Source organism: Rattus rattus, chromosome 10 (assembly GCF_011064425.1).
Source record: "Rattus rattus isolate New Zealand chromosome 10, Rrattus_CSIRO_v1, whole genome shotgun sequence".
Lineage (NCBI taxonomy): Eukaryota > Metazoa > Chordata > Mammalia > Rodentia > Muridae > Rattus > Rattus rattus.
Window position 1 is genome coordinate 64,329,549 of NC_046163.1, and position 24,652 is coordinate 64,354,200.

The 24,652-nt window shown below is 42.6% G+C and overlaps 1 protein-coding gene across 1 annotated transcript; it reads right to left on the reverse strand.

The window, feature by feature from the left end:
- Positions 1-1,949: 1,949 nt before the first annotated feature.
- On the reverse strand, positions 1,950-2,279 carry LOC116911748 (60S ribosomal protein L27a-like). The gene has a single exon (XM_032915740.1). It carries the CDS (start codon positions 2,277-2,279, stop codon positions 1,950-1,952), a length of 330 nt encoding a protein of 109 aa, XP_032771631.1.
- Positions 2,280-24,652: the final 22,373 nt, after the last annotated feature.

A 24,652-nucleotide genomic window follows, 5' to 3' on the forward strand; every position in this document is an offset into this window, starting at 1 on the left:
GACGTGGGGACTACTTGACCAATGTTGCCAAGAAAACCAACATAGCTAGGGAACTGATTGTTATTTAATAAAGCCCGGCACTGTGGAAAGATACAAATGTGTCTGTGTTTATAAGACTGTGTGCTCACAGCAGTTCGCCCAGAGCTCTCCTTTTCAGAGATCGTGATAAAGCCGTACTGAAGACTTCGTAAACCAGATAAAGAAATTGGAGTGAGAAATACAAGATACTGACTCAGCACAGCCAGGGATCACGATGATCCCCGGAGTCTTTTTGTGTGATCGTGTCCCATAGCCAAGTTCACTTATCCAAGAGGAACAAATGATTAGCCGGTTCATTTTTTTTTTAAATGAACTTTGGTACTCAGTAAAATTAATGTGGAAGACATATGGCTGGGTCCTGTGGCCAAAGTCAAAATTGGAAACTGTTCCCTTCCAGGTTGTTGGCCATCTAGCTTTGAGAGAGCCTGGCTGGAGGTTTGTCCTCTCTCTGTCCTGTGTTCATCTTAGCATTCCTTTCTGAATCAGTGAATAATATCTGCCTTATAGCTGAGAGAAATTTGTCATTTTGAGATTGGTAATATGTCAGCGGCTCCGTGCTCTACCTACAGCACATGGGAGCAGGCGCCACTCCGATCTCGGTGTCCACAGGAGTAGGGAACACTCTTCTCCCAGCGCCTACCCCTGCGCAGGGTTTCCCAGAGGTGAGAGCTGGGCTGCAGTTATTTGTTGGACGTTAGCTTTCAATCATTTCCAAGGCACAACAAAGCCTTCTTCTCTGGTTATTTCTTTATTTATGCCAGCATTACAATTCTTCATTATAGCCACAGGGGGAACCGTCGGCTTAATTTTGCCTCGGAGCCACTGCTGCTGGAGTCATTCAGCTAATGACTTATGCCCCGCGTGACCGGGCGATCTCCTGAGCTTGCGGTGGGTATTGTGTTTTGTTTACTGCGTATAACTGGCAGTCATTATGCCACCGAAGGCCCCTGCCAGCTCACTGCGTTTATTTATCCCTGCGGATCTCTAGATACGCTGGTTAATATAGAAAACATTTGAATGGTTTAGTATTTTTTAAAAATCCTATAAGTTGTGAATTAAACCACTGTGCTCTCTCTCCCTCACAGGAGAAAGGGTTGGTTGAGAGTGAGCGCTGAATAGCAAGCCCCACCGATTCTCCCGTTTGCTCCATCGTTAGAGATCAGGAACGGAAGCCTGGGTGCTTTTCAGGAATACGGGGCTGTGACTCCGTCATCGGTTTTGGGCTATGAGATCACCGGTTTTTCCCCTTGGCTGCTCAGATTTTACCATATTAAGGAACCAATTTGCTTAGAGAATTGCCGCACATGTTTACAGGCTGGGTTTGATGGCTGGCAGGACTCACCCATTTAGCCCTGGGGCCAGCTTCAATGAATGAAGCCTTTACAACCGGCCTGCGAGTTTTTTGTCTTTGTTCTGAGATTGCACAGGGCAGATGAACCACATGGGCAGGCAGAGAAAGGAACAGTTTGGGAATGTTGATCTGTATAACATCGCAGCATATTACTGCATCGGGAGGGCGCGAGACATCCTCCACCCAGATTTGTGATTCCCTCCCTGTTGGACACTGGAATTCACCAATTCATCTAAATGGTCTGTAAGACTCCAGGCATCTACCTAGCTCTGCTCCTCAGTGCAGTGAATGACACCGTCCCTGACTTCTTCTTACTGGCTGGGGTTCTGAACTCCGCTCCGCATGTTTTGCCCGGCAAGCTCTTTACCCACTGAGCTATCCTGCTTGCCCCTGGCAATAATCTTGTTCAAGTGCGTATGTCTTGACACTGTTCCCACTCTGAGAGAAGGAAGAAAAGCCTTATTTTTTTTTAATGTTAGCATTTAATTAACCTCCAAAGTGGCTTTAAGCCTCCAGGACACAAGCACCTCCAGCACCCTTAGTGTTCTCTTCAGCTCCTCTACTGACGGACTTTGGCCTTCAGGATGACAGGTCGCTCAGGGAGCTTCCCCTCCCCCAGAACTCTGTAGCATCCCAATCGCACAACATCCATGACGGGAGCAGCCCCGGTCTTGTTTTTTGTTGCATTAGCCCGTGTCTGCTCGCTGACCAACGTCCATGATTTATCCAGGTTGACAGCCGGGCAGAAGCTCTGGTTCCTCTTCAAGCAGTAATGCCGCACACCAACTTTCCCGAAGCTACACGGGTGATATTGGTCAAAGCTGATCCTGTGGTGACGCATGCCTCCAGCATCCCCGGGCCCTCCTGGGTGTTTGTGGTGCTTACCCATGGGACCCTGGCCGTGGCTCACGTAGCCTCGGAATTTCCAGTTCTTCCTCAGTCAAGATGGCATGGCAGTGGTAAGAAAGAGGGCGGGAAACCTTACTGTTTTTGTGAGCAGCTGCAGACCAATCTGGACGACTCCAGTCCTGAACTTTGCTTTCTTCCCAATGGCTGTTGGCTGCCGAACTCCCATTTTCCTTTGCTTTTACATCACTTCAACATAGTTCGTTCTCTCTCTCTCTCTCTCTCTCTCTCTCTCTCTCTCTCTCTCTCTCCCCCCCTGGACTAGCTTCGTGTCTCTGCCCCTTAGTCAGCCAGTTCTGCCTGGTCACAGAGCTTCTTTTCTCTGTGGTCTGAAGTGGTCCAGTCAAACAATGAACGCTTGCCCCAGGGACCTCAGGCAGCTCGCATTGAACAAAACACAGGGTGCAAGGCAAGGGTTGGGGTTTTTTGTTTTGTTTTGCTTTGTTTTTTGTTTTTTGCCCCCCACCCCCGGGTTGTTTTTGACAGCAGGTTTGATGTAAGAATAAAATTCCTCAATTGTTATGATGCATGTGGAAAATTCAACCAATTTTTTTTTTTAAAAAAAATCAGGAACTGAGTAAGTTTGTTTGTAAGTAGAGAGCCAGGACCAGTCTCTAAGGATAGGAGCAAAATTGTTCCCATGTTTCAGTTTTATAATTTGAACATCTGTATATAACTTTAGTCCCAGAGAATCCCTCCACACTGGTTCTTCTATATCAAACACAGCCAGATGCAGAAAGGGAGTGTGTGTGTGTGTGTGTGTGTGTGTGTGTGTGTGTGTTTAAAACACAAACCAAGGAGTAATAACAACTGTGATTTCTCCTCATGACTTTATTTTTCCTCATACAGATGCAAACCTTGAGCATTAATAATATTTGCAATATTATAACATGAGAGGATATGGAAGCCGTCTGCTTCAGATAGCGTTTCTCCCTGGAAACCCTACCCCAGTTTGTCAGGAGTTTTTGCTCGTGTGTGTTTTAATTTAGTCTTATAATTACTCCTTCTAAGGAAGTAAAATTAAACTAACAAATTTTGGTGTAAATTACTCTGAAATGTCATTAAAGAATTCAATACTGGCGTTTTATCACTGTCTTAGAAATGGAATCTTATACTGCTCACCTCAGATACCTGGCCAGTCTTTTCTGCTTTTAAAAGTCAAAATGTAAGTAAATTACAAATTATTTTAAAGACTCTCCCTCATGGACACACACACATACTGACACACAGAGACACATATAGACACACACATATAGACAGACAGACAGACACACACACACACACACACACACACACACACACACACACACAAGGCAAAAGCAAGCAAATGAGATAAATCACCGATGTGACATGGGCACACTACCAGACTCAGTCTTTCTTTTTCAATTTTTTTTCAACATTTTTTTAAACTTAAATATACTCGATCTTATTTTTCCCCTCTCCCAAGTCCCTCAAGATCCTGTCCTGCTTGGTATCCACCCAAGTTTAAGTTCAGTTCTTAAACAGAGAGCTCATGAGTGAAACCTTCCCCGTGAGCCAGCCACAGCAGCAGAAAGTCCCCCAAGGAGCTGTGACTTCCCACAACCCTTAGCAGCCTCAGCACCAAGCGATCTGAATGACTTATATCAGTGACAAAAGCATCCTTCATCCTAAGCAGTTTGGTGGCACGACCCACAGTTCTTCTCTTCCCCAGTAGCATCTACACTGCGGTCTCCAGCTCATTCTGCAAAGGTGTTTTAGGCATGTGTCAGACTCAATTACTTTATAAGGCCAGGCAAGGAGTTAGTATGAGAGACAAAATTATTTGCATAACTGTTCAATTGAGCTTTGTTACCTGTGTGTGTATTTCTTATTGTGGTTTTACCAAAACAGATTTAACTTTAGACAAACAATTCTTTCTCACGCATGTATTTGGTTATTATTAGCATTCACACAGAAAATGGCCATTAAGATTCCCTAGTGTCTTGTTTTGCTACGTCTATTCCGTGTCATAAATACTTATAAAACAGCAGAGCTCTTCCCATCGGTTGAAAAGGTGGTAGTCTATTGAGCCACGCAGTTTTGAATGAATCACAGTGACTGTACCTTGGGCTTTGTACTGTCATATGAGGGCTGGGACTAAGCTACGTGGGGGTGGTGTTATAATATATAAATGATTTTGTGACTATGCTCTTAAAACTTGAAATTGAGTAGTGTCATAAAAGTGAACCCAGTGACAACGCCAGTTCTCAAAGCAGTTTAGCCTGGCACCCTAATAACAGTTTTCCCATTCAGACTTGCAGAGCAAATCCTTTGGTTTGCCTCCTTCCTCCTAAAGGAGCCTATGGAGTTGGTTGTAAGAACAGCATCCCCATGATTATCTCTGATCTGTCAATGTCTTCCCACAGAAGCCTCAGAAGCAAAGATTACCTTCGGCCTCATCATTATGACTCACATTTCTTGATGACTGATGTGCTAGTTGAAGACTTGTGATTGGACCAGAAGGGCTTTGGCTGTTTCTATTGTTGTTGTTGTTGTTGTTGGTGGTGGTGGTAGTGGTGATTTTGTTGTTATTTTTATTTTGTCACCACTACCTTAGTTTAAAACATTAACTTTTATTTTTATTTATCTGTATGTGTGTATGCTGGTTGGTCTGTACTGCAGAAGGGGTATCAAATGCCCTATATGTGGAGTTTCAGGTGATTGTGAGCCACCGCGTGGGTGCTAGAAGTGAGCAATAAATCTTCTAGAAGAGCAGCCAGTGCTCCTAACCAGTGAGCCATCTTTCCAGATCTGTTCAAAATATTCTTAGAGAGATTTTGAAATGGCATTAAACATAACATTTACCACAGTATGTTCATCTTTTCCTTCATTATAAATAGCTATCTTTGTGAACCAGTGATATAATAGGATAGCTTTTTTATTTAGTCTTTATAAAAAAAATAATTACTCAGATAGATATATATTAATCAGTTAGGTGACACTGGGTGGCCAGGGAGGCTTGCTAAACTGGTGTGTGTGTGTGTGTGTGTGTGTGTGTGTGTGTGTGTGTGTGTGTGTGTGTGTGTGTGTGTGTGTGTGTGTGTGTGTGTGTGTGTGTGTGTGTGTGTGTGTGTGTGTGTGTGTGTGTGTGTGTGTGTGTGTGTGTGTGTGTGTGTGTGTGTGTGTGTGTGTGTGTGTGTGTGTGTGTGTGTGTGTGTGTGTGTGTGTGTGTGTGTGTGTGTGTGTGTGTGTGTGATACATTTTCAGTTCCTACTTGAACCTTTACAGAACCTAACACTAAGTGTTTTAGGATTACTAAGTTAGGTTTACTTAGTTAGGGTTCCTGTGATGCAGTGCCTTGACCAAACAACAGGGAGAGAAAGTGTCTATTTCACCTTAAGTATTGTAAGTCCATCACTGAGGGAAGCCAGGGTAGGAACCTGGAGGCGGGAGCTGATGCAGAGGCCATGAAGGAGTGCTGCTTACTAACTTGCTCCCTAGAGCTTGCTCAGCCTTCTTAGCACACAGGACTACCAATTCTCACTCACAATGGGCTGGGCCCTCTCCATCAATAACCAATTAAGAAAATGCCCTACAGGGCTGCCTGCCTACAACCTGGTCTTGTGCTGGCATTTTCTCAAAGGAGTCCTCTCGAGAGACTTTAGTTTGTCTTAGGATGACATAAAATTAGCCAAGAGAGAAAGTGATAGTTTTGCGTTCTCTATCCTCAATGAATGATTAAAAACAACCACCAAAATTGGGCAGAAATTCATCAATGGCTTTTAATTTACCTCTAGAAAACAAGCCATGGAGAAAACTAGCCAAGCTGAAAGTAAAATTAAAATACCAAGGGTGAGAAGAGGCCACTGCTTCCAGGCTGGGTCATTCGGGGAAGACGAGAGCCCTGAATGCTTTCATTAAAATAGCAAAGCTCACCAGCTCCTATCAAAGGGTTGAATAGCATCATTGTCTTCAGTCTCTTTACTAAAGAGTTCTCAGTCATTTTGATGGGTGGTAATGATAATTGCGTTAGACAATATGACAGCAATGAACTACAAACCCTTCATGGCCAATGCCAAGTTCATTCTAATGAAGAGGAAAGGGGCCTGGAAGATGTGTTTGTGTGCAGGAACAGCATCATCATCTGGGGGGGGAGCACCCGGCATTCAGGACCGCGCTCAGCTGCGCTCGTATGTATGTCAGTGAAGCAGAATCTGCCTAAGGTTACTAACACTTGTTTTCTGTCAAGTTCTTCAGCATAAGGTAAGAACAGTCATAGGGAAGATTTACCGAAGACATAGACAGTTCCATGCACCACTGTGAGCCTCTCACCGCCCTCCTATTCTGTGCTCATGTTTGCCATGAGGGTGCTCATTATTGTTATTACATATATTATGCAGCAGGTGGGGTCTGTGCCAAGAGATGGTCAATGACTCTTCTAAGGTCACATGGTAGATATGAGGGACAGCAACCTGACCTTAGGAAAGATCATGTCTGTCTTAGTTCTGTTGCTGTAATGAAAGACCTCGACCAAAAGCCACTCAGCGCAGGAGAGGAGTTGCTCAGCTCTCACTTGGGGGTTTCACAATCTATCCTGAAGGAAGTTAGGTCAGGATCTTAAGAAGAATCCAAAGAAATTGCTGCTTTCTGATTTGATTAGGTTTGTGCTTGCCTGGAGTGCACCTGCCCAGGGCTCTCTCACATCAACTAACAACCAAGACAATCCTTCAAAATGGGGCTCCGACCAACCTTCATAAAACCATTACTCAACTCAAATGTTTATTCAGGGTTCTCTGCTGCACCAAGATGACAGTTAATGCTGACCTGGGCAGTGCCAAGGTCTGCTGTTACACTTTACCTTTCCAGAGAGTAGTAAAAACGCCAGTCATCCCTGCCAAGGATCCCTCTCACTAATGACTTGCATTTCGGACATTAGTAGGCCCTCCTAGGAACAATGAGACATCAGTAGCTGTGTTTTTTGCTGTGGGAGTGAGGACATACAGAACATCCCAGCTGTCTCCGTCTCTCTCTGTCAACTCAGGATCACGGTTCCAGCCAGGAAATCAGAAAAAATTGCTTGACGCATCCTTAAACACTTAACCCACATATTCCTCATCTCACTCTTGCCTAGTGCCTGAAGTAAAATTCAGCATTGTAAACTACATCCTGTGACTCTCTGAGCTGCTACTCATAGAAGTAATTAAACATAAAATCAAAAAGCTCTCCCTTTGTTCTTTTGCATTTTCTCTTTCCTCCTTCCCTCCCTCCCTCCATGTTTCCCTTCCTGTCTTCCTCCTTCCCTTTTCCCTCCCACTCTCCCTTCTTTCCTCCCTCTCTCCCTCCCCCTTCCTCCCTCTCTTCTTTCCTTCTCTTCTCTTCTTCTATGGGAGTTATGTTTATTTCCTGTGTTCTTATGGAAATTTAATTTCTTTAGCCATCTACTATAAAGGCACACAGAGTTTCTGAATTTAAAATCAAACCATTTTCTGGTTGTGGTGGTGCACATCTAGAAACCCAGCACTGGAAAGTAAAGAAACAGAGGAACTGCCACGATTCGGAGGCCACAGTTCACATTACATCAGTGAGTGACAGACCGTCCAGAACTGCATCTAAGTAAAGACCCTTTCACAAAAACAGTAAAAATAAAAAAGAAAGAAAAGGGGAAAACAGAGACAGAGAGAGGAAGAGAGGAGGAGGAAGAAAGGGAGAGAAGAGGGGGGAGAGTAAGGAAAAAAGGAGCAGAGCAATCAAGCTATTGAAATGCTTACTTGAAAACCACCAGCTCTCCTGTGGTAAGCTATAACTACTTCCCGCTTTTGAGGACACCTAATGTATAATTAAGGCTACGTATTACTTCAGCATCTGCTTCTAAGACAATGTATTTCCCAGCAAAATCTCACATGGTTAAGTGGAATAATAATAAACACCACTTTCCTATGGAAATTCAATTTTCTGCCTTTGCTCTGGATCTTTCGAGTGTATTCTAACTTGACCAGGGCTTCACATGTCTTGCCTTGCCCCATCTGCAGTGTTTACGTGTCTCCTGTCCCATCTCAGTACATACGGTCTAAACGTAAACATCTGAGATTTGTCTCCCTCTCTTGGAATGTCTAAAGAGCAGCTCTGCATATTAGCATCTTAGAGATGTGTCGTGGCAGCTGCAAATAACTTTGAGAGCGATGCCTGTGTAGCCAAGATCACATTTCTTCTATGTGCTGGCCAACGGCGCTTGCTCTCTGGCTCTGGTTCAGCCTTCCTTTTGCAAACCAACTTCCTGCAGCATGAGAATAGATATTTTTCTGGGCCAAATATTCTGAAGTGGACACCAATTGAGGACTTCTAGTGTTCTGCAGCTCTCCAGCTTTTAGACATATGAGCATCAAAAAATGCCAGATTGCCACTTCTCATGCCAAACGTTTAAGCTTTAGACAGAACAGTCAAGCATCTCAGCTGAGGCATGTGGTGCCAGAAGGAAACTGTGTTTAGGGGACCAGTGCTGTCAGGCTGGGTCAGCACGTAGTGTCCCCTTTAGAGCCATCCTCTTACATGTCTGCTTTATGTCCCTAGAATGGCCAAAGGGATTAGCTCCCTATATAAGGGTGGCATGAAGCTCAGGAACGCGTCAAGATTCCACACAAGGGAAGCCAGGCTTCACAGTTTCTCCTTTTTTTTCCTTCTTCAGTCAGCAGGCCTTCCCTCTCTCTAGTTAATCTCTGGAAAAAGAGAGAGATGGAATGCTTTCTCCCCTTCTTTCTCCTTCCCACTACAACCTCTTCCTGACTGAATTATCCATAGCTCCAGCAACAGGAAAAAGTTGTAATTCTGAATCCCACCTGAACTACTTTTGACTTGGCTAATTTGGTCTGGAGTGTGACTTTCTGGAAATACACTTAGCTGGCTAAAGCAAGTTAATTTCTAATGTAACTCATGTTTGGGCCTTACACTGGGCACAAGATGCGTATGTATAATGAAAGTTTTGGGGACTTCTCTGAGTAGAGAATGCATACATGGCTCTGACTCTCAAAGGGACATGGAATGGATCTGGTGATCACTGTCCTATTTAACGCCAGGAAAAAGTCAACGGACTGTGCCCCAACATTGTGAGTTTGCTAGATAGTCCAGAGGGAGGATAAAAGTGTCTGGCTGTGGTAAAGATGACTTAGACGGAAGGAGATGTGTTCAGAGCAGTTGTTCTGGCTGGCCTGGTTGATAGGGGTTCTCTGATGTTGCACATAGAGAGTTAGGAGAAGAGATGGATTATATAAAGACTTTTTGGGGGCGGGGCTTGGGAAACTGTATATAGGAAAGCCATAGGCTCAGTCTCCAGTGTGGCCCTACTGGGAGGTGGTGGGACCTTAGAGGATGGGGCTTGGTTGGAGGAGAAAGTTAGGCATTATTGGTATAGCCTTGAGGGGGTTTAGACACATGGTTTCTCTCTGTTTTGCTTCTTGGCCATTTTGCTGATTCCCTGTTCTTTTTCACCATAAGTTCAAGGCCACAGGACCAACTGATTAGAAATAGGACTGCCAAGACATGGAAACTTTCGTCTTCATAAGCAGAGTATCTCGAGCATTCTGTCACAGTAAAGGAAAAATCGACTGTCACGGAGGTTAAAAGACCTGGAGAGTGATATTAGACATATACATTTCAGGATTGTTAGTAGATTATCAGAGGAGAGACTGGGTCTCCAAGGGAAGTGATGGGTAGATTTCCAAACCTGGGAATTTGTAATGCTTTTAGTTTCAGGAGACAGAAGGGAAGGTTCTAAGCATTTTCACGGCCACCAGAAAGTAATAATACAAGAAGAAATATGGTTTAGATTATTTTGCACGGATTTTCTCAACTTTCAGCAATTCTTTTTCTTTATGGCAAACTTGGTAATTACACTAAAATATGAGGGCACAGGTGCTTCCTGATTGGGGCTGCGATCCATCTCTGCTTACACAGAAGAACCCCACTTACTTAGCATCATCTTGAGTTTGGAATTCTTAGACCACTAAAGTAGAGGTGTCAGACAGGGTCCACCGACAGTCACATCTGTGAGTGACAAGTAGGTTGATATCTATGTCCCTGAGGTCAGACAATAAACAGAGAGAACACCACCTTTAGGTCATCGCTCCCAGACAACCTGATTTACACTATGTCCCCTTCCAGGGCTTTCTCTATCTCTCTGCTTCAACTTTCTGGACATTCCTATGGCACGTGGTCTACGTTAGTGCTATATGTTGTGCATATCTGTTTATTTCCAATAGGAGGTATGTCCCAAGAGAATAAGATTGTGTGCTTTTCCCCTACTCTTTCAAAGTCACCACCTGTAACTGTCTGGAATACAAGGAATGCAAAATGTGTATCTATTGTGTGAAAGGAAACCTTGAGAAATACAAAACAACAGTAGGACCTTCATGGCTTGGATGTGAAGCATCCCCCACTGGCCCATAAGTTTGGATGCTTGGGCCCCAGCTAGCCGTACTCTTGTATGACCTTGAGGAGGTGGAGCCTAGCGGAGGAAGTAGCTCTCAGGGGTAACGGGAGCAGTGATTCTCATAATCTAAGTCTATGCTGCAGCTCCTTCCTGTGCAGGGTGACCTGAGATGTCTCAGTAAATCAGAAGCAAGTTCACACCGTCATGGACTCCCTGCCTCAGAGCTGCCTACCCCACCCCACCTATCTCCTCCATGATAGATTGAATCCCCCCAAGTTGTGGGCCCAAACAAATCCTCCCTTCCTTAGCTGCCAGGTGTTTGGTAAGCGTCATGATAAAAATAAGTAGTATAGGTTGCTCAGAAGAAGCAGAGGTCAGTGAGAATGGAACAGGTGTGACCCGCGCAGGGCATCAAAAGAGGCCACGCGTCTGGATGAAGCAGAGAGCGGAATGGCTGCCAGGGAGGATCCAGGAAAGCAAGTGTTCCAGAAGAAAGCAAGACCCAACAGCAGCAGGACACCACCGGTCTAAGGCTACGCTTTCTTCAGGTGAGAAGACAAGATCTTTCAGATAAGAACGTTAATCCAGCTAAAACATAATAGCAATTTTTAATTTGGATGGGGGCGGGGCAGACTCCAGTCCTCCAGATTTTCGTTTGTAAGGATTTTGTGGAGTCATGGTTTTTAGCGTGGAAGTGGGAAATAAGGAGAGGCTACTGTGCTTTTCACGAGCTGGTCAGAGTTGAATCACACACTGCAGAAGTTGGAACAGTTCTGATGTAATTCTGATACTTATCTGACCTTTGGGGGTGGCTAGCTAAATCAAACCAAGGACAATATACTATTTGTCTCTCAACAATGAAACATTGATTTGGCAATTTGGTCCATAATGATAAACCAAACATTTTGTTACAGAATGTTCACGTCTACAATACACAATGAGGTTAAGCTGGAAATACCGTAGAGGCTTTCTACCATGGTCATATTTCTCAGATCTGAAATTAAATAGTCACCATCGTCAGGTATAAGACATACAATTTTATTATTTATAGTATTAATAAAATGTAAATTTAAGCTTTTTTGTGTATTGTGTATATGTATGTATACTCACATGTGTGTGGACATACTTGTACAGGTGAGCCTCTGTGTGTGTGTGTGTGTGTGTGTTTCTGTCTGTGTGTGTGTGTCTGTGTGTGTGTGTGTGTGTCTGTGTCTGTGTCTGTGTGTGTGTCTGTGTCTGTGTCTGTGTCTGTGTCTGTGTCTGTGTCTGTGTATGTGTATGTGTATGTGTATGTGTATGTGTATGTGTATGTGTATGTGTATGTGTATGTGTAGACAGGCCAGAGGTTAGGAGGTATTTTTCTCAGTTGCTGGCCACTGTGTTTATTGAGTCAGGGTCTCTTCCCGAGCTCACCAATTCGACTCATCTAGGGAGTCAGCTCACCTGTAGATCCCTTGTCTTTACCTCCACTGTCCTGAAATTACAGGCATCCTGGACATTTTTATGGGTGCTGGGAATCTTAACTCTGGTCCCCATATTTGTGTAGCAAAGGCTTCAACCAATGAGCCATCTTCCTAGCCCAAAACTTGGACTCTTTTAAGCTTTAAACACAGAAAGTAAATTCCTCCAAGTCAATAGAATTCTGTTTATCATGCAAAAACAATAGATCATAATTGATTTATGGAATTAAACGACATGTGCTTTTGATCCACACCAGCAACAAGGCCAGTGCTATAGGCTGTTGTAAATTATATGTTGTTTTGTATCTCAGTTTGATATCAGAGGACAAAACTATCCCTCCATGATTATGTAATATTCACTGACCTTGACCTGCATTTAAAAGCTGCCAGCAGATGGTGTACATTCTAGGAAGAAAGCCCATAGAAAACAGGTTCATACACACATGTGCACACACACACACACACACACACAGGCACACACACAGACATACACAGACAGACACACACACACACACACACACACACACACACACACACACACACCACACACATAAACACACACCACACACACAAACACACACACACACACACACACACACACACACACACACCATACAGCATAAATCAGAACTGCATGAGTTTAGCTGACATTTTGGTTTGACTAACATCTTAAATCTCTGTTCAAACAGTTGGACTTAGTAAAATTTGAAATGCATATATATATGGCCCAGTTCCTATTCCCCCTTTAAACTGACAGGCATCGGTACAAAGTCAGAACATGGAAATCCCCACGGTCTTCCGGCTCCTCATTGGGTCTCATAATATCTGCTCACAAGGAACACTTAAAACTGAACCCTGAGATCACTCTTACATTGGTTATTAGGGCATCGGAACCTGGGAACAGCACTGCCCCATCTTGAGTTGAAAGGTTAAGAAAAGCCACAGGAAAGAAAAGAATTGCAAAGAAGAGAGGCAAGAATGACCCAGACACATCTAATTAGTGGCCTTCATTTAGACTCTTTCTAGTACCTACTAGAAAGTGAGGATTAAACCCTGTGGGAACTTGAGGACTAAAGGGATTTGGGCTGTTTCAGATAATAATTTGTAAACTTTTGTGCTGAGGTTTTAGAATTGCTTTGAGTGATGACAAATAAGTCACCCTCTGCCCTGCACACTTGATACAGCTATGTTCCAGCACCATCCGGCTCTCAGATTTTCCCGTTTCCCTGAAAATCCAGGATTAGGAATGTACTACAAGTAGATATCAAGGGATGATGGTTCAAAGAGTGAGGCAAAGCCCCAAGCGTTTTCTTTCTCCCCAATTGCTAAAACCATCCCGAGGACAGTCCTTCTTTCTGAGGAGAGAGCAGGCACTAGGCAAACAAAGTCGTTAGTCATTGTAGATGATGTGGAAAAACAGCCCCAAGTGCCACATCCTTCATGTCCTTCCTTTAGTTACCTGTAGACGGTTCAGTGTTCCTGCTAGTATCTGCAAAATGGGGTGAAAGGAACAAATAATAAAACTTAGGTAGTTACAAAGCTAAAATGGATGAATGTGGCTCTAATAATGGAGATCATAATCTCAGAAATAGTTGAAATGCTAGATTACAAAAGTTAATTGCTTAATATTTGGACCACCACTACGAGTCATTTTTCAGTACAGCTGCAGAATATTCTCAGCCATCTTGTGCTCTATATTCTTATAGATTACAGTATAACACAATATATTGTATTTTATATTATGTATAATATATACACAATATAATAAGTTATATGTTACAGCATAATGGCTACTTAGTGTGTGTGTGTTTTATTGTATTTCTTAATGTTTGTTTTTCTTTTGTTTTTTCTCAATTATACACTCTTGACGCTATGTCAAATAATTTTACTTCTAGTGTTATATTTATTAGTATTAGCATGCTACTAATAAACAGTCAGTTTTATTAACATTACTTTAAAGAGTTTACCCTAACTGCTCTTGTCCCATTTTTCTTTGAATAAATACTTAAAGATCGTTCAAATAATTTGTCATATATTGTTGTCGCCTTTGTGTGTGTACACACCCATACTACGCAGACATATACAAATACACTCACATACACAGACACGTGGTTTTTACATTTTAAACCACCTACCATGTTTCCATGAGGGAAAACATTTAAGAGTCAAGAATTAGGAGGTAGCTTCAGATGTTTATGGCGTTTTGTCTTTATTTTAACTTAATTAATATGTAATTACCTCATTTCCTGTCTTCTTTTCCCCCCTTCGTTCAATGTCACCCTTTCCTTTTCCCTCCCAAGTTCATGGCCTCCTCCTCTTCCTTAACCATTGCCACACACACGTTATTATACAGCTAGAAGCTGCTAAGTCCACTCCATGTCACCCACAGGGCTGGTCCTAGGGCTGACTACCTGCTGTCAGGTAATGGGTCATGGACTTCCTTCATGGGAGAGGCTAATTCTCTGTCTATCCCTTGTTGTTAATTGCTTGTAGTCCTTCTTCTAGTGATGTAACCCCTTGAGATTTTCCCCTTTGCTTTGAGATGTCCCCTGTTGTCATATTTAATCAAGTCTCTGTTAGACCACGTTGTTTCGAAGGCACAGTTTCACAGCAGGTTTCCTGGCCCTCTGGATCTTGTGGTCCTCATGCCTCCTTTTCTGAGATGTTCCCTGAGTCTTAGGTTCAGGAGTTGTGGTATTTGTGGATGTGTCCATTAGGGATGGGCAAGCCCACCATCAGTTGAACTCTGCATCAAGATCAGCAGTGGCTTTCTGTAATGGATTCCAGCTCTTGCAGAAAGAAACCCCTCTAGTGAGGGGCGATATCTGCTACTATCCTTGGGTATAAGGCTGTAGTCAGAGGGCAGTTGGAAAGTGACAGCAGTCAGTTCTCTTCTTGGGACTGTGAGCTCTCCAGCCACAGGCAGTTGACTAGGTTTCCGGTGCCAGCCATAGTTTCCCTTCTCTCAGCTCGACTTCACTCCAATGAGACAGCTGTTGGCCGTCATCATTTCAGCCTTCTGGATCCCTTTCCAGTCCAGTCAGTCACTGTTGCAAGTTGTGGCTTCAAGGCTTGGTTAGGATTCCTGATGGCTCCTCTCCCCTGGGAGCTTGCATAGCACATCCTGATAGTATGAGAGCTACTCCACAGGGCTGAAGCTTCCAGTTAAGTTCCAGATTCATTCTTCTAAGTCCTGCATCCAAAGTACACCCCACTTCAGCAACAGGGTCTAAACTTTAAATTCTGGAGGCAACCAATGGCAAAGACAGCAGTAGCCTATATTAGCTTTTGGGGAGAAGGGGCGGGTTCTTTGGAATTCCCCTGACTAATAGTTCAAGCAGGGGTTTCTCTCGCACGTACTAGAGGTTTTGTTAGGTAGTTCACGGCTCTTGGGAGTAGTTTTTATCAAGGTTGCTACAACAACAATTCAAACAGAGAACCACAAAGTATTAGTCATTGTGTGAACACATGTCATTTTTTTCTACATTATAAACCTATAGATTGGCTCGCACTAGTATTTCTGCATCTGGTTTTAAAATCTGTTCCATGGTCATTCTAGGTCCAGGGAATCCTCTTAAGAGGACGTAGATGTGAGTGGCCATGGTTGAGATGTGAGAGCCCCAAGGACATATGCACAGCTCACCTGGTTTCTGCATTCGATGGAAAGGCCGTGAGCATCCCGTGTTTAGCTGCCTATCAAGGGGGTCAGAGGACAACCATGAATATTCTGAGCGCTGATATAGCCTACTTCAGAAGATTTTCCTTCACATCCCCCCTAAGCCCATAACTACAACTCTTCCCACCTCCCTGACTCCTATTCCTACTATCATGGGACTAATGTTACATTTGTAGGGTCCTGTATTGTGTGTTCTCTCATGTCTGTGCTCACAGTTCTGCCACTGAGCATGCTCCAAGTACATTCTCTCCTGTACTTACCGCTGCCTGTCACCTGTCCAGGCACAGAGCTGTCCTCTCAGTTTTCCATCTCCTCTGAGTCCCTACCCTTAACATCTGCTGTTGGATCTCCCATTCTTCATCTCCACAAATTCTTCATCTTTCTTTACTCTCTCATTTTCATAAGTAACATATTCTGGGGAATTCCTTTAAAAATTTGCAATGGAGATAAACTTGAGATTCTGCCTATTTAAAAATATCTTATTGTTTCTATTTTTTAAATTAAAATGCACTTACATCATTTCCCCTCTTCCCTTTCCGCTCTCTGACCCTTCCCATGCACTGCCCCCTCATTGCTCTCTTTCAAATTCTCAGCTTCTATTCTATTTCTTTAATTGTCTGTACACACACATGCACACGCACACACATGCACACGCACACAAATATATACACACACACACAAATATATATACACACACACAAATATATATATATACACACACATAAATATATATATACACACAAATATATACATATACACATATATATATACACAAATAAATATATATACACATACACATAAATATATATATACACACACAGACACAAATACAAACACATAAATATATATATACACACACACATACACACACACACACACACACACACACACACACACACACCTTGCTCAGTCCTTAAAATGTTACTTGTATGTATATGATTATATGATTTCAGAGCAGATAGCTGATTAGGGGGGGTCTCTCCCATTGAGAACTGTTTCTCTCATGCCCCGCACTCCTTAGTTGCCTGTGTTCTTTGCCTAGGGTTGAATCCCCTCGAGATCCCGCCATCGGTGTTAGCTTGTCTTTGCTGCCGTATCTCTTTTACTACCGCACTTAACATTTAGCTAAATTAGATCTGAGTTTCTAGAGAGTCTTCTCCTTCAGGACTTCAGGAAAATTTACTTGTCAACCCTACTATTTTTCCCTACATCACTAGTCTTTACTAGTGTTAATAAAATACTATTTTAAAGCCAAATCTCTCTGTTTTGTGAGCTGCTATGCACAGCTCTGTGTAGAATCCCCTTTCCGTTTCAGTACACAGAAGGTTCATCTCTCTGAGTAAGGCTTTATTGAAATCCTTTCCTGGGTCTGGAATCTGTCCAGGACTTCCTTTGTGCCAAAGTTTCTGAGCTTTTTCTGTTTCTCTGCTTGGTGGGCTGTTGTCTAAGTTCTCAAATCTCTCTCTTAAATTCCCATGTTTGTCTTTTCAGTCCATCTTCTGCAAATATGATCACTTAGATTATCTCTCTGTTTTAAAGCTTTCTTCCTTTGTTCTGTCAAACTTTACTTTCTGAAAGTTATTGAAATGTTGTGCTATGAATATTCATTTCCATCCTAACCTTTGTTTTCGTGAATATGATTTATCTTTTCATCATATAAGGATGGTAATGTTTGTGTTTTATACATTTTCTTTTTAAAAATTGAAATAAAACATATATACCATAACAAGTATGTAAGTCAATGCTTTTAAAACTATATTCAAAGGTTATACAAACAGCAGACAGAAAGAAACCCTGAGCTTTTCCGTTGTATCATTATATGTAAAATGTGAATGAAATATTTTTCATTTGTCTAATATATAATGTTGGGCATCTTCTCAAATGACTGATTTTATGTGTACTTGGAAAAATGTCTCTTCAAATGAATTTGCCCAGTTTCAGACAAATTTTTCTCTTTTTACAATTGAATAATATGAAATGTTTCAATATATTCTAATATTAATTCCCATGTGGTTACATTATTTGTAAATATTTCCTCCTCTCATTACCTGAGGTTTTTCTATCTCTTTGTATTACATCTTAAAACCACAGAGGTTTTTCATCTGAAGTTTCCTTTGTATTCTTTTATTGCTATGGTTTTTGTGCCATATCTCTTGAATCTTTGCCCAGCTCGGTGCTATAAAAGTTTCCCCTATTGTTTTCCTCTGTGATTTTTATAGGTACCATTATTCCATGTAAAATTCTCATCTATTTTAAGTTAAGTTTTATATGGTATAAGTTACAGGCCTACACTTCCTTAAATTCATATGTATGCCCTTGTTCCTATACTATTTGGAAATTATTTTCCCATCATCTGATTTTAGGGCTCCCATAAAAATGGTAGAGTGGTATGACAGTTAATATTGGTTTTCAACTTTAATGAGATTGAGATTAGCCAAGGAGACAGGTCTCTGTGCATGCCAGGGGTGAGCATTTTCTCTAAACTAGGTTGTCTTGACTGAGGAGATATGAGTATATTTATTGCATTGGCTGGGCCCTGAACTATACACAGGGAAAAGGCTAGCATGGCATGAACTTCCTTCCATCTCCTTCTTCCTCCTGACTGTCTGACTGTGGTTGCAGTCCGACCAGGTGTCTCAGATTCTTGCTGTCATGACATCCTACCATGATACCCTCTTAAGCTGTAAACCTAATAAACCATTTCCCTGTGAGTTACCTGTCAGGTATTCAGTCACAACAAAGAGAAACAATAAATAATTCACAAAATTGATCCTGACAAGTAGGTCACTGCAGTAAACCTGACCTTGCAGTTCCCAGGGACTCAGAACAAGAACTGATTTACATGGGGACCATGGAAGAGTTTGCAGCTCCAGGAAAGTTAAAAGAAAATGAGATTGAGTGATGAAAAGGGATATTATAAGATTGGCTTTAAGTTAAGAAACACATTTTAGATAGTTCCCTGAGACTTTTCCCTTCCACTTGAATTGATTAACCAGCCAATGTGTGAGGTTAGAAGGCCATTCTTTAACCCTGAAGTATTTGGAACCTCTGGTAGGTAGACAGTGAGTAAATCAAGACTTTGGAAGAAGCAACTTCCCGTTGAGGGATTGCCTCCATCAGACTGGCCGGTGGTCATGTGTGAGGAGCATGTTCTTGACGCCAATTGATGAAGGAGGGCCTGGGTGGTGATGTCCCAGGGAAAATGCTCTTGGGTTGTATAAGAAAGATAGAAAGGTATCTGCATATGAGCCTGGAGTAAGCCAGTAGGCAGCCCTCCTCCAGGGTCTCTGGACAATTCCCGCTCTACTGGAGTTCTTGCTATGCCATGCTTGAGTACGTCCCTTCCCATCTCTCAGTGACAAACTGTAACCTGAAAGATGAAATAAATGATTTTCTCCTCAAGTGACTTCTGGTTATAGTTTTATCACAACAATGAAGAGGCAAACTTGAGCATCCAGTTTCTAAGAAATTTGTAGGGATGAATTTGATTTCAAATTTAGATAAGTAAATACTGAAGTTTTATTCAATTTTTCCTGTTGACAAAAGTAATAAACACAAAATATGCTTATAGTTCACATGTTCTGTGTTCTTAGCAAAATATGTGAATTATAACTGGAATTTTACAATTTGGAACAAACATGAATTTGGGTTTGTAAATGTAATTAAGTGTGGAGTCGTGGGGGGATCATGTCAGGGATGAAATGGGCGTCTGAAAACGTACACTCTTGCATTTGCAGTGTCTTCAACCCATCCAGCTCTGGAGTCTGGTGTGTTCTGTGATGAACTCCAACGTGCAGATGCAGCTCTGGTCTTAGTCATGTACTCACATGTACTGTATCTACTGGGATACTAAGGAAAGACTCTAGTAATACTCAAGGAGTGGCTGCCAACAACCCTTTCCAGGTTATGCGCGGAATAAACACTGACTGGAACAAAACCTCAGTAAGGGAACTTTTAATCTTCTAAGTGTGACTTTCTGATAAGGGGGAGAAATGAAATTAAGTTTCCAGTCTGTTAGGGAACTCCAACTTTGTTTCACTATAGGATCTTCGTTCTATATCTTTTAGCATGATAATGTCATAGAAAATAAATTCAGGATTATTCTAATTTGGACACAGACATTAGGTTAACTACTTATGGAGCAGGATACAGATTAGCTACAAACCAAGAGAAGCAGCTGGTGTCAAGGCCTTTCTACTATGAAGAGGAGCCGACTTGATTCTTGGTGACATAGGAATCTTTAAACATTCTACATAGTTCCTCTTCATATTTTGTGCAACATAACTTTCTGTTTCCTGGTCCTGAGGATTTTTTGTGTCTTTGATGTTTGCAATATAGAGTTTGGAACTTTTGTTTAGTTCTCATTGCAAAGCGCTTAATGGCACTGTCAGATAAATCAGTGAGTATATTTCGTGTTGGTGCATATTTGTGTGTGTGTGTGTGTGTGTGTGTGTGTGTGTGTGTGTGTGTGTGTGCATCTGAATATGTGTCTACATTCTTATATTTGAATGTGCCACTGTGCACACATGAAGATCAAAGAACCACCTTGGGTGTCTGTTCTCGTCTGCCACTTTGTTTGACACAAGGTCTCTTTTTGTTATAGCTTTCCCACTACATACAGGAAGCTAGTGGGCTAGCAGGCACCCAGAAATTCTCTTGTTTTTACCTCCCATCTCTTGTTATCAAGAGATATTAAATATTAAAACTACTTTATAAAGGTTCTATGGTTTTGATTGGAGGCCTTATGATTGCACACCAAGCACTTCTATCCATCAAGGCAGAATACGTCTAAAAATACTTAAATGTGCAAGAGAATATTCAATTATTTATACATATTTTACATTTTCAACATTGTGTATATTTCCTTCTTGAGTTGAGCATAGATCATGCCTATCCAGTTATCCGTTGATTCTGTTTTTGGTCTTGTATTAATTACATTGTTGATCTCAATGTTGATTATGTTATGGGTCTTGTATTATTTGTGTTGTTGATCTCCAATGTTGATTTTGTTGTTGTTCTCCCATGTTGATTATGTCGTTCTCCATGTTGACTGTTCTGTTGGTCTCTCATGTTGATTATGCTGTTGGTCTCCATGTTGATTGTGCTGTTGGTCTCCATGTTGATTGTGTTGTTGGTCTCCACATTGATTGTGTTGTTGGTCTCCATGTTGATTGTGTTTTGTTAGTCTCCATTGATTGTGTTGTTGGTCTCCCATGTTGATCCTCTGGTTAGTCACTATGTTGATTGTGCTGTTGGTCTCCATGTTGATTCTGGGGTTGTTTGCTCACCTTGTGGATTTCTGTGTTCACTGAGGTTGCAGTACCATGTACATAAGTGTGTTCCATGTAATATGAATAAAGTACCAAAGGACTGATGGTTTTCTTCTGCTATTCCTATACTCAGCACATAACATTTATTTTTGTCTCTAGAAATGCATGGCACTGTAGTTTTGTGTTCACTTTTTCTGTTGCTGAGATAAAATACCCTGACAATAGCAACAAGAGAGAAAGGGATTTATGGGATATCACCATTGTAGAGTGATGAAGTCCACCATGGTGGGAAGTCACAGCATCAGGCAGGAAAGGCATGATGGCAGGAGCAGGAAGAAAGCTGGTCACGTTGACTCCATACTCAGGAAGCAGAGAGCAACGTATGTAGCCTAGGGCTGAGATCATTTCTCCATTTCATACAGTTCAGGATTCCTGCCCAAGGAGTTGTCTCACCTCCAATGAAGATGGCTCTTCCATGTCACTTAATGTAAGACAGTCTCCCCAAAGCAACCTGTCTCTGAGTGACTTTTAGATTCTGTTGAACAATGAACCATCACAGATACATATTTCAGGATTAAGTAGACACCAGACATCCTCATTTAAGTCAGAAATGTTTGTCCTTCCACATATCTCTAAGGTTCTGAACTGTAGAGCCAAAACATTTATCACAATACTGTTATGTTGGTGTTAGTTTCTAATAAGTGCTAAAGACAAGTCATGAAAATATATCCTGTAATGAAGAGTGGCTTTGAGTCTGAACTTTTAGCTTGGTTATTGAAAAGTGGATACATAAATTAAAGGATCCCCTTCAAGCAGCTATTTGGGGATTACGTAAGAAAAGCAGCTGAATAGACTCCCTAGCCTGACCATGGATCCTGGGTGATTGCAAAAACACACCACAGAATCTGCAGTTTCAAAATCAGCTTATTTAAGGAAAACGGCTAACTTCCCCATTCTGCCCCCAGTGACAACTCCTCCCTCCTTCCTTAGTCAAACAGCTGACCCAGTACTTTTCTCATTTGGCAATCATAATTTTAATATCTAAATTATGAATATTTATGAGAAGGAAAATGTGCTGTGATATCTTATTGATTTTGGATGTGTGACTGTTTACCAAACTGATCAGATGTAGCCTTTTAACACCACACGTCAACTTTCTCCTCATAACTGACTTTCACCCCGAGTGCCTGACTTTAGAGTAATGTCACTCTAGTTTCTCTGGCTCTTCTAAGGAACTTCTAAGCATCTCCATCTTTGCTCATAATGCTGTTGACAATGACTGTGTCAGGAGATCTGCAGTTCTATTTTTGTGAGTGTGATCAGTAAGAGCCAACATAGCTGATCCAAGTCCCTTTTTCCTCTCATCCCTTCCTAATACTCACAAAGGAAAGGAAGTCAGCTCTTAATTGTTCAAGTTGGAATGGACAAAGTCCGTGTCCTCATTTGGCCTGTGTGGATAGAATGGTATCAAGAAGTAGGGCTAGAAGCGGCATACCATTGACCCTTCAGCATTTGAACCAAGGGTGTTCCTCATGGGACAAAAACATTCATGACACTCTTCAGAACTGAAAAGGAGTGTTATGGATGCAAAGTCAATTTCCCAGGAGCCCCAAGCAGCCTACCTCAAAATTCTCACTGAAACTTCAATCCAAGGAAAATGTGAAAAATTCCTCAGTGGCAAACTCTTGGACTGATCATTAAAGTCGTTTTAGATGTGAGAGAAAGGGCTTCCTTCATGCTGATTTTTGAAGAACACTTCAATGCTCAGGCAGGACAGGATCATGATGCAGGAGGCATCCTTCACCAAACACCTCCCTCCCCTCATGCACTGATTACTATACCCAGGTTCCTAAGGGTAAAGGAGACAGTCAGTCAGAACAGACGAGTAAGGTAATGGAAATTCTGTGAAAGTGTTTGACACTGATAAGTCACCAGGTGTGGAGATGGGACAGAAGAAAGAATCTCTGAAGTCGTGCTTTTGTCTTTAATGCCCACCCCTGTGTGTAGTATAGTACACATACCTATGTGCTATATTATGAAGTTGGGTTCATGGGTATCTTGTGCACATGCATGTGGAGGCCAGAATATGGCAGCTGAATGCCTTCAATCACTTGGAGTAACTTTGGCTTTGGCAGAAGGGTCTGTCACTGAACCCAGGATTCACTGATTGTACCTTCATCTGCCTGGCTGCAGATTCTAGAGGATCCACCTGTCTGTGTCTATCTGCCACCCCTCAGCCCCAGAATTTTACATGGAGATGTGGGATCTAAACACAACTGTTTATGCCTTAGCTATCTCTACAGCACCTAGGATATGATAATGGAAACCTTCAAAAGGCAAAGCAAAGACAAAATAAAATTTAAAAAGATTAAAATGAATGTCCCAAGTTCTCTAGGAGAACTAGATAAGGAGTAGGTTATACATGATGAAAACACATAATGTATACATAAAGAGAAAAGTAAGTTGATTTAAAAATACTAAGAATCCCCACACATAAAGAATTTGCACACACCAAATGTGTATCTAGGAAGCTCAGAGAACATTTAAAAATGAAAATAAATATTTGAAAATCACCTAGACATATTTTTTAAACTAAAGATAATCTAAGATAAAGGAAAAATCCTAAATAATAACAGGATGTGCAGGGCTGTGGGTGGAAGGGTGTGGGTGGAGGGGTGTGGTGTGGGTGGAGGGGTGTGGGTGGAGGTGTGGGTGGAGGGCTGAGGGGTGTGGGTGGAGGGTGTGGTTGGAGGGGTGGGTGGAGGGGGTGGGTGGGGGTGTGGGTGGAGGGGTGTGGGTGGAGGGGTGGGGTGGAGGGGGTGGGTGGAGGGTGTGGGTGGAGGTGTGGGTGGAGGGGTGTGGGCGGAGGGTGTGGGTGGGGGTGGTGGGAGAGGTGTGGGTGGAGGGGTGGGGAGGGTGGGGTGGAGGGGTGGGTGGAGGGCTGGGGGAGGTGTGGGGCGGAGGGGTGGGTGGAGGGCTGAGGGGGTGTGGGTGGAGGGTGTGGGTGGAGGGGTGTGGGTGGAGGGGGGTGGGTGGAGGGGTGTGGGTGGAGGGGTGTGAGTGGAGGGGTGTGGGTGTAGGGGTGTAAGTGGAGGGCTGAGGGGTGTGGGTGGGGGTGTGAGGGGTGTGGGTGGAGGGGTGTGGGTGGAGGGGTGTGGGTGGAGGGATGTGGGTGGAGGGGTGTGGGTGAGAAAGGAAAGATGCTCATTGCAGGTTTTGAACGATGCAGTGAAAGCTGTAGGAGAGTAAGTGGAATGTGTATGCTGTGGAGAAACACTCCACCAAGCCAGTGCTGCATCCTCCATTTCCTGTGAGCCTTCTAATGTGGAAATGTTAGAGAGGAGCAGGGAAGACGGCACACTGCAGAGACAGGTGCTGTGGAGGATGACTATTGGAGTTCAACACCCACAACTCACAGGACAACTGCCCATTCCTCAGTTGTCTTCTCACCTCCACATGTGTATCCTGCCACATATGCACACACACTCATGCTACATAAATAAATAATAAATAAATAAATAAGGTTTAAAAGGAAATAATGAGATTCTTGTGCAAACAAAATAGAAT

Coding starts and splice junctions, on each gene's coding strand:
- LOC116911748 (XM_032915740.1), bottom strand. CDS start 2,279: ATGGGTAAGCACCACAAACACCCAGGAGGGCCCGGGGATGCTGGAGGC.